An 11,177-nucleotide genomic window follows, 5' to 3' on the forward strand; every position below is an offset into this window, starting at 1 on the left:
TGGCATCCTTTGAAAAAAGGATATTTTGAAAATTATCAGGGTGGATGAAAATCAATGATTTTTTAAAAAATCAAATCACAATTTAAATTTTTAAAAATCAATATTTATTTAAGCAAAGAAGTCCAATTTTAAACATTTAAATCATGATTGAAATTGCAATTTAAATCAAATCCACCCTGAAAATTACACACGTAATTTTTTCCCTTGTGTATCTAACCATCAAACGCACTAGACAAAACCTGTAGAAAAACATACTTCTCAAAGGAATAATTTTAAGGTAAAAAAACACAACTTCCCACAAATGCAAAATATAGCGTTGATGTTCTAATGTCAGCAAAATCCTTCTTTCATATTTCCTAGATTGAATGTGGCCAGATTTAAATATCATACTAAACCATGTTTCAGATTAGCCATAATTTGTTGCTTATGCAATATAAAACCAAATAGGCCACACTTGATCTTCTTTTTTTTTTTGCCTGTTTTGATTCTGCCACTTTTGTCAGCTTCTGTTTCAAGTAAAGCATGATGCACTGTTCTGGGTTCAGGCTTTATGGTTTAAAATAAACAAAATTTATAATGGGTCAGTAACAAACTATAGCTTCATATTGTGACTGATTAATAAACTATGGTTTGCTCGGGAGAAAGGAATTAAACCCAACAGTAAAACAACTCAACAAACCACAACATCTTTTATTATTACAGGTAAACTTGTTCTATCAGTCTCCATTTCACTAATGATTTAGAAAGGGAAAAATGGAGCAGATTTCCTTATGAAGTAATTAACATAATTTAATTATTTATTTTTTGTGGAGCTAATATTTGAATACTGACTCAGAGAAAACACAGAGGGGTTAAAATTTGAATCTTTGGTCTAACCAGGAAAAGATACCTTGCTTCTATTTCCCAATTCTAGTAATATGTACAAGTATAGTATCATAGACCATATAAACAGAATAGCTTGCATCACATACATTGCAAAATCCCACATTAATATATATCTCTTTCAGTCATTAAAGTGGCAGAAGGGCATGGGTAAGGGGATTAGTTAACACTTCTCTGTAACAAAGTAAGGTTCCACTATGTTTAAACAGGCAGTGGTTTAAGACCCCCGCCCCTGACCTGTCCACAGTGATGGATGCCTTATTTACCTCCCATGTAAGTTACTGTATCATGCTATATGTGGGGTTATCTTTAGAAAGTGTGCAGATATTTCTACTGGTCACAATGCTGAGCACAAACTATTGACTGGTGCCTGCTACAAGGATCTTCTGTGTTTGTTATAATAGCTTCACGGGCTACCTGCTCATTTCCAGACATAAAATGCTGGCTATGACATGTAAAAAACTATAGAAAGTGGGTCCAGACTCCCCATATGAAAAAACACACACACACACACACACACACACACACACACACACACACACACACACACACACACACACACACACACACACACACACACACACACACACACACACACACACACACACACACACACACACACACGTGTTTCCACAGGAAACAAAGCTGGATCCCTTACTGCATTATCTTTCTGGCAACGGGCAAAGATCTTTTTATTCAGGCAGGCTTTGGGCCAGGAACGACTGGTTACTTTTACCACAGTAAATGCAATGGTATAAACCACAAACTGCCACTAGTTGACAATTCTATGACTGTGATATGACGCATGTCCAGAATACAAGCAGCAGCTCAAAGATGAGTGGCAGTTTGTTGCTGCAATTTACACCATTCTAAATCCTTGTCGTCGTCAAGGAATTAGACACATCGTTTATTTTTCTGAGATTATTATCAATGCAGGCAAATATATAAAGGAGCAGAAATAAATAAATAACCAATACATTCTAGCCATTATATTTCCTAAGTCAACAACAACAATAACGACAACAATGACGATGACAGTATGGAGGAGGAACCAGTGCATTTCTATGCATGTGGAAATGCTAGAATGTGAATGCGGTCTCCTTCAACACTGTTCTCAAAGGACAACGAATCATGTCAAAAGAGATTAACAGGAGTGGGCCACAAATGAAGCAGTATGGGCCTAAGGACATCTTTTTGCTTTGGACGGCATGACCTCACCAGGTTTACTTCCCTGTCCTTTTAAATCCATGTGGTCCTTCCACTGGCAATATTGTTGCAAACCCTATTTAGCTCATTGGGTGACCTGGCTTGCAAGTAAAGAGTTTGGGTTTTCTAGACTAAGGGAGCAGTGTGTGTGGCATTTCAATCAAATGGAAACAAAGCTGACAGCGCTTCTTAGAAGTGCACAGATAATTGCTATGCCAAGCAGAGTAAATCAAACCATTTCACACTTCAGAAAAATAACCAAAGCCACTATTATAGCTCCTACAGGGTTGGAGGCTGGGGGGGGGGGGATGCTAGATCTTATCCTGAAACAAAAATGATCAGTGCAAACCCTTAATAATTCCACTTATCGGAATCACTGAAAACAACAGGGACCTCTGAATTACAATGTATTATAGCTGAATGACATACAACTCTGTGGATACATCTTTTTGCCCTTTGAAAAGTATCTGCATCAAGTCCTTGGGTAAAAATTCTTTCCATTGAGTAATCTGTCTATATCCAGACTGTTTCAACTTTGTTCCCACACTGGAAGAAAGCTTACTGGCAGAGAGATGCCTTCTGCCGAGAAAAGCTTTGATGGCAAGAGTTTTGGTGATGCTGGAAACCTACTGAGAAGCAGAATTTTCAACAACAGAGACCCTCTTGGGAACAAGATCTTGTAAAATGGCACCACTGCAGAATATCTGGATGTGCCTATGCTTACATATGCATCCCTAGAAATAAATGGGCCTCTCCCATCCCTCTTCCCCAAAAATGTCCTCTCCTGTCCGTAGCAATGTTCCTGTGAGAAAGAATAAACACAAGCACCTAAACATTCCTGCTCTGGGTTTCTTAGTGCTCTTTCATCATACTTTATGCTCTCCTTTAGATTATAGAAAAAACATACACTGCAAGAAACTTCTGGGCTACACAGAGATCGTGGTTTATGGAGCAACTGAGATGAACTGAATACTGTAGTCTGGGATTGCTGAGAATAGTTCAGTTGGAAAATGTTTGGAAATAAACAAGGAAACAAAAAGGAAATAAACATACTGGGCAAAGTCATCATCACCGGAGAACTGCAGAGCTGGAAGGGACCTTAGATATCATCGAATCCAGACACGGTCAAGGAGGCACAGTGGGGCGTCATACTCCCAACCTTTGGTTCAGCAGCTAGATACCTAAACCAATGGACTTAAAGCTTCCTATCCTTCCATTTCATATTCTGAGGCTCCCTAAGGTTCTCTTTTGCCCTGGGAAAATATTTGAGACCTTCTGAACGGAGGATGGGACATGAAGGCTTTCATAGTCAGAAATCACTGCTGGATCCCTATGGCTGGTTCCAATTCTGCTGGTAGCAAACCTGAGGTGGTTTTTTTTCCCCTATTAAAGCCTATGCTGCCCCTCTCCCTGCTCCCAAGGCTCCCAATAGGTTTCCAGACAACCCAGGAAGCCTCAGAACCTGATGGGGCGGGGGATAGAATGTTGGGATTTTGACATGAAAATGTATTAAATCTTAATATTGTATAGTTAAATGTAAAATGGCTGATTTTACCTGAGTCACTGTACTGATTGTATTCAGGTGTGGGTATCAAGGATTAAGACTTAATGTTGTACAACTATGTGCATGATGAAACTTTGTGTAACAGAAAACGAAGTACAGTGGTGCCTCGCTTGACGAGGATAATCTGTTCCAGCAAAATCACTGTAGAACGAAATCGTCGTCAAGCAAAAGTAAAAAACCCATTGAAATGCACTGAAAACCGGTTCAATGCGTTCCAATGGGTGAAATACCTCAGCATCCAGCAAAGATCCTTCATAGGGTAGCCATTTTCTGGTGTCTGTAAAGCGAGGAATCTGTCCTAAAGCACAGCGGGGAGCCATTTTGAAAGCCCGACAATCAGTTGTTTTGATCGTTGTTAAGCAAAAAATCGGTCCCCGAAGCAGGGAACCAATCATTGTGAAGAGATATTTCCCTATTAAAACATCATTTTGCGATTGAAAAAAAAAACCTGACTGGGGAAGACAATACTTCCTGCTGCCTAGATTGGGAAGTGAAGCACGATCTCTCTGCACCCTGAATGAGATCCCCCACTTCCCCATCTCTTGCTTGCACCATATATGTGCCACTGAAATCCTGCCACTGAATACACCATTGAATTTATTTGCCTGTCAAGGGTGCTAGATTGCTATGTGAGTGCAACTATTCAGGATCCCTATTATTTTTTGCAAGAGTCATCCTAGCGCTCAACCTAATCACACATATATGCACTTAGGACAGATACGGACAACTCGTGATCCTCCAGACAGGGATTGCTCCTGGGAATCCAGACTTCATTTCATAATCCTCTCATCCCACCCACCCCCTTTTCTTCTTTATTCTAAGGAGGCATTAAAGAGGGAAAGATAGAGGATAAAACTAAGGCAGAAAAGAAACAAGGCTGACAGGATACTTCCTGACAGAGAGATTTTAGAGCTGTCCACCAAAGCACCCTCAGTTTCAGCCTCATCTCTGTAATAGGACAGATCCTGCAGCTGAGAGTAGAGAGGGTTTTTGCACATGATACAATTTGATGAAGAACTGAACAGCATCAAAATAGATACATAATAACTGAATCATATATAGAAAGCATATTTTTTTCCCATTACACCAAACAGACTTTGAGTGAATCAGGCGAAATCGAAAGAAACAAAACAAGCTTCAGAACTTTTCCTTTCATTAATGGAAGAAGATAAAACACCTGTAGTCTTGGAAGTCAGTCATACCACTGTTTGGCATTATGTTTGAATGTGACCAGTTTCTCAGTTTTCACAGATGCCTTGCTTTGTCTTCCTACCAGCAGCCAATCATCCTAATCGCTTGGCTTTTTAGGGTCAAAGAAGAGGAAAATGAGGAAAATCTTCCCCTGTGCAGTGCAACTTACTCCCTCTCCCCCATTCCCCCCAAAATATCAGTAATCCTCTGCTTCTCCTTCTCACCATTTCATAAATGATGTTAACACGCTGGTGTATTCCATAACACATCCTGCTTACATTTATGTGGCAACTCAGCTAGATATTTTTTATTCAAGATTAAGGTGGGGGAGGATGCTGCATATACTAGTCCTACTCTGATTTTATTTTCCTCAGCAAACTGTCTGGAAAAATCTGGCCTAGCCTGTTAGTCATGGCCCTATTTTGTCACCAGTGTCAATTCTGTACACGCCAGTATACCACTTGACAGGATGTTTACTCTCTCAATAATTAGCACAAACTCAATTATATTAATTATCATGCTCTGGAGACACTTTGGAGACATACAACAAAACAAAAAAGCCTTTACTAAACTTTCTGACCACATTCCTTCACAGTAGTTTAAAGTAACATAACAGGTTAGCAACACTCTGGAATAAATTAAGGACACAGAGGCTTCGCACACACATCCCTCCAATGGATTAAGTACTTCCGTGTTAAGTATGCCTAGAAGGGGGAGGGAAGGATTTAATCCCAACCTAGCATTTGTTACATTACACCATTTAAAGTATGCATGCGCTCAGTTTTAATAAAACAAAACATGCCATTTAATAAAGCAAGTACTGATAAATAGGGATCTTCAGGTCTGAACAGTCTAGGACCCAAAGCTAAACTATGAATCCATTATTAAAATGATTTTGGAAATGCACTTTGAGAGTTTCCAGCTCAGACCTCTTATAAACTCAGGCAATGTCTTCTTGTTTCATTAGAGTGTAGCATCAGTATTCAAATCACTATCTGACTCCCTTAAGGAGTGGAAGAAGAGAAGGAGGAGGAGGCATATTTCAACCTACGCTGAAGAGCAAAACAATTTTACAATTACTCATTTAAAATGCCAGTTCAGGGACTTACTCAGAGAAACCTTGCAGGTTTGGAACAACAAAGCTCTTAAGAATGTGACGTTTCCTATCTGTGTGCTTTAGAACTTCTAATATAAAGGCTTAAGAAAGATCTAGGCCTTAACAGGTCAGACATCAACTGTCTTTCGCTTCAAGAAACCAGAGAAAGAAAAAAAATATCTACACACCTTTAGGGCACACTTCCGCCCAGTCACCTTGTGAAAGCACTCCATTACTTTGCCATTAATGCCAAGGCCAAGCACCCGCTTAGAGGTTTTGTAGTCATCTGTGACTGCGTGCTTCTTTATCTCCCCCCTGACTGGGGCAGCTCCTGCAGGCAAATGTCTTGAGCTGCTCTTGCTGTCCTCCTGAGTCTTTACCAGGGCTTCTTGCTGATCCTCACTCTGTTCCATAGCAGGCTGGAGTTATACGTTTAACTAAAACCAGTTGCTTGTTCTGCTCCACAATCTCTTCAGTAAGATACCTCCATCATGTATTTCAAAGCAAACCTTTTCAAGCAGACTGGATCCATTGCCCCAGGATTTCACAGATGGATATCCTTAAAAAGAAAAGTTAACAGAATTTCTCATTAACTGTAAAAACATGAAATGAAGGACTATTCCTGGTAATCTTTCTTACATTTGTATCCCGCCCAACTTATTGCAGCCACTACTCTAGGCAGTCACTACAATATCATATAAACCCTATCTCCCCACCCCTGTTACACAAACATAATATATAAAAATAAGCCCCAAACCCATAAAACAAACCAAATAAACAAAACTAATAAAACAGAATTATGGTGACAGCCCTCAGGTGGCACAGGGATTGAAGGTATGCTACTTGAGGATCGGAATATTCTTAAAGTCTTCCCTAAAAAGTGTGCTTTTCAGCTGTCTTTTGAAACTCTGGAGGGAGGAAGCCTGCCAGATCTCCATTGGGAGGCCATTTCCAAAGTGCAGGACCACTACTGAGAAAGTCTGTGTTCCAACGGAGGCCTTCCTTGCCTCCCTCAGCATGGACACCTGCAACAGCAAGGCCTGGGAAGATCAAGTGAAATGGATGGAATGAACAATCTGATGTTCCAACACATAGCGAGGTCCTAAACCATCAAGGGCTTTGTATGTTAAAACTAACACCTTGACCCAGGCCTGGGACACAACAGGTAACCAGTGCAGTTAGGCCAGGACTGGGGATATGTGACTGAATCTCTTCATGCTAGTAATCAACCTGGCTGCTGCCTTTTACAACTGTTGTAGTCACCAGGTCAGCTTCAAGCCCCACGTAGAGAGCATTACACTAGTTGATCCATGAGAGAACCATATTCTGTGCCATAGGATGAGAAGTTTACAGAAACCTAAGAAATAACAGACATTTCATAGCTTCATGGCATGCTCCATAAAAGAGTGGCATTAACCCAGGAATGGCACTTTCCCCACCACCACAAGGTGTCTATGCTTTCAATAGGCAGAATGTCAAAGGGTGACGCATTATCACAGTTATTACATGGGGCAAGGGGAGGTGCAACTGCAGACTTTGTGACTTTTATGTACAGTACTTGCTAAAGCCATAGGCAGGAAAAACAGGTGGCAATCCTGGATTAATCTAAACTAGCCTTCAAAAAGAGGGTGCCTTCTGGATGTGTCTTTGCACCTCAGCCAGCATGGCCAGTGGTAAGGGATGAGAGCAGCCCTAGTTAGAAACATCTTCAGTGCACAAGAGAAAGCAGACCTAAACTTTGTAAAACAACTAATATTGGTAAAGTATGAAAGCATGCATTAGCCTACGGATTTAAAAATGTACGAAGCAGGCATCTGAGTGGTCCTGCTCTAAGAACTGGAGAACCACCTCTTTTAGGATTGGAGAGAAGCATAATGAGATAAATCCAGCAGTAAGTCAAAATTAGAGTAGGTCCTTTGAATCAATGATGTTATGAAGGGTTTGGCTCACAAAGTCCACACTGATTCTATGGGTCTAACTTTAGTTGGTTGACTTGCTACTGGATTTCAGCCACTGCTTTCAAACAGTCAATAGTGTCTGTGGGAACCGGGCAAGATGAATCACTAATTATGCTTGACAACTGTCACATTGTTCTGACAGGCTATTATTGATAGCTGTCTGGAGTGACTAGCATTGAAAGGTGAGGTGCTTGTATTACTAGGTTTATTCATCTGCATCCATGTGGAAATAATGACAGCACTGATAAGGATTACTCATAATCTAAAACAGATAAGGAGTGATTAGTATTGGCAGTTAAACAGTAGCCCTGCTTCAGCCCCTGTTGCAGCAAACTGAAGTCCTGGGGAAGGACATGGTCTTAGAAGTATTTCCATTCAGTCTCCTGTGTTGGGGCCACAGATGTTCTTTCAGAATACCTCAAGATCTTCACAGGCATTGGAAAATGGTGGCAGATGCAAGGAAAGAGCCACTAATTTCATGGAAAGATTCTCATAATATTACTTGTATCCTCATACTCCATTTTAATCTGGGTACAAGTGGTTTGGTGTATTTCATCAAATCTTAAACTTGTTTATTCCAAGGGTTTTCTCTGAGACATATCAATACAGTAATGACTTATAAGCACGTGCAGAGATTTTTCTCTCCCTCTCAACAGAGAACAATTCTTGTCTGCCACACTTTATCTGCCATGAAGTGGCTAGGTTTTCCAAAAACAAGAGCAAGAAATAAAGATAAAATTTAGGTCAATTATCCTAGACAGGCAGAACAAGATACTAACTTGTCCTGAAAATTACTCTCTTCCTCTGCAATGTGCAACATTCAGACAATTGTGTTTAATTATACCTGCCCAGGCTGTGTTACTTCTTCATCTACAGAGAGGTAGGGACAAAAAACTCCATGTTACAAGGGCTGGATGGAAATAAAAAAGCCGCCTTAAGTCAAAAAGCTTTCTATCCATCCTCTGAAAGTATCTCGACACTGATCCTGGCAATTAAATATTTCAAAAAGAAATGTGAATGTGGGGTAAATGTCACAATCCTACACCTTGAGTATGGGCTCTAGACCCTGAGAGAACCTGTCATACCTTGGGAAATTCTGAGGAAAGTAAAATTACTGAAGGTGATGCTTTCTCCTATGACAAAGAAAGGCTTCACCTGGTATTTATTTTATTTATTTATTCAATTTATATCCCTCCTATAAGATAGTTCAAAGAAAAAGGATGCCCCTCAAGGTCTAGACCGGCAACAGGCAAGTCCATTATAGCCATAGGACGTGAGGGTGCACAAAACCAAGTCAAACCAGGAGTTGCCATACCCTAAGCAGGTCACCCGTGGAAGAAGCAGGCCAGGGGCAGGGAAGTGGTCCTCTACTGTCAAGACGAAGGGCCCTCTGCCCGCGAATGGAAGAAAGGGTCTCCCAAGGCGCGAGAGGAGAAAGAAACGCGTGGGCTGGGCGCACAGCGGAGGCGACGCTTCCGCAAGAGGTTACCTGCGTTGGGCGCATGCTCCTCACAGGTGGTCGCTCTGTTGCTGTTCTCCTGGCAGCCGGCGGCGAGGAAGGGAGGGGGGGCGAGGAGGATGGCGGGGAACCTGCGGCCACAGGCTGGCTTGCCGCCCGCCCCCAGGCCCAGCTGCCGCCGCCGCCAATACCAGCGCTGCTGCTGCTGCTACTACTACTAATACTGTACTATTACTACCAATGCCACGGCTCTTCGCTCACCACGTAGGACAGGCTCAGGCGGCCCGCTCATGTGACTCCCCGCCCTGGCCGGCCCAACCCGGGCTCGGCATAGCCACCAGCCGCCGCTGGGGAGAAGGTGGAGGGAGGGGCATGGAGGGGGGGAGGAGGAGGAGGAGGAGGAGGAGGAAGAAGAAGAGGGGAGGGAGCACGTGCTCAGGGACACCTGGCTACAAACACGGGCACGAGAGGGCAGGGAAAAGGAAGGGGGTGGCGGGATGTTTATGGTGGAGGTGCGCGGGAATGTGGAGGGCGGGCCGGCAGTGCCAGTCCCACGGAACAATTAAAGCAAAAAAAAGGAAACCTTCGGCCTCACGGCCATTGTTGAAACGGGGGAGGGGGGGGGGAGAATGGCTACGAAGAAGCAGAAGAATGAATGGACGGGCGGACGGACACCTCAGCTCTGCCGCCCTGCGGTTCCCAAAGACCTTTCGCGCTTGGGATCAAGTCGCTGTGGAAATACAGCTGACGAGGGAATGTGGTTCGGAGCTCCCTCGCCCGGCAGGAAGGGCAAGGAGTCTCCGGCGGCTGGGCTTCGCGAATAATAAAGACGACGGAGGTCTAGTAGACCGAATGCCGTCACTTTGTGGGGCGGATCGCCCAGCCGGGGCGGGGGCGGCTGGGGAGAGCGGCTTCGCCGGGAACACCAGGCAGGCAGGCAGGCAGGCAGCCCACAACGTAGCGTCGAGATACTGTAGTCTGCCACTGGTTGGTTTCCCTCTCTTTTCCCCCCCAAAGACACGTTGTGGGAAAGGCTTAGCTGAAGGACATCTTCTCGCAGCTCGTGCTGCCCCTGAAATGTCACAGTGAATCACGGCGTGTACTGAGGGAAGGGGACGAAGCGCTTTGTTTCCCGCTTAATCTCCTTTGCGGAGCGCGGCTGGTCTTCGGAACAAAGAGCCTCGTGAGAGAGAATGGGTGTCGCGGGGGGTGGGGGAGTTGAAGAGGACGGGCTTTTTTGCTCCGTCTGTGTCCAGATCCAAACCAATTCATATGCATCTTGCTGGGCACGGGAGGAGGGGAGAACAATTAATGTGAGCCGACTTCTTGGGCCGTTCGGTTGCCAGGCGAAGCGGGAGACGCCGGCGGAGGCGATTTGCACGAAGCAGGCCCGCGATGACGCTCCGTGGAGTCGGTTTGGGCTTCAGGAAAGGCACGGCGCTCTGCGCTGCCGCTCTCGCGCGGTCCCAGGGCAGCACCTGCTGGTGGCCCAGAGAACGAGGCCACCCGGAGCCCGGGGGGGGGGCGAGCAAAATGGTCGTGCTGCAGGCAAGGGAGAGAGAGAGAAGAAAGGAGGGGGGTCAGGTTGCAATGCGCCTCTTATCGCGTCTTCTGTTTTGAAGAGCGAAGCCAGTGGAGTCACGCCATCTGCCGCGGTTTTGAAAGCGAGGGCGCGGAAGGTCAACGCCGAAGGCATTGGTGCCTTTTCGCCAGACAGCGCTAATCGGGATCCCCTCTTGCTCCCGATTTGTAGAGGTCACGAGTCAGTCATGATGGGCATAGACTCCGGCGCCGCCGCCTTCTGCTGCCCCCCACCCTTCC

At 44.2% G+C, this 11,177-nt stretch overlaps 1 protein-coding gene across 3 annotated transcripts in view; it reads right to left on the reverse strand.

Moving 5' to 3' along the window:
- MAPKAPK3 (MAPK activated protein kinase 3) overlaps nucleotides 1–9,743 on the reverse strand; it is an 89,361-nt gene extending 79,618 nt beyond the window's left edge. For 2 of the 3 annotated variants that reach the window (XM_072989801.2, XM_020788732.3), the window contains exons 1-2: nucleotides 9,387–9,743; nucleotides 6,128–6,498 (exon numbers count right to left, since the gene is read on the reverse strand). In XM_072989801.2, coding sequence (XP_072845902.1) covers nucleotides 6,128–6,352 — 225 coding nt within the window. In that variant the 5' untranslated portion in view covers nucleotides 6,353–6,498; nucleotides 9,387–9,743. Of the gene's footprint in view, nucleotides 1–6,127; nucleotides 6,499–9,212; nucleotides 9,355–9,386 lie in introns of those variants that run through there. The other variant, XM_020788740.3, reaches the window with a different exon arrangement.
- Between the last annotated feature and the right edge of the window lie 1,434 nt (nucleotides 9,744–11,177).

Source organism: Pogona vitticeps, chromosome 2 (assembly GCF_051106095.1).
Source record: "Pogona vitticeps strain Pit_001003342236 chromosome 2, PviZW2.1, whole genome shotgun sequence".
Lineage (NCBI taxonomy): Eukaryota > Metazoa > Chordata > Lepidosauria > Squamata > Agamidae > Pogona > Pogona vitticeps.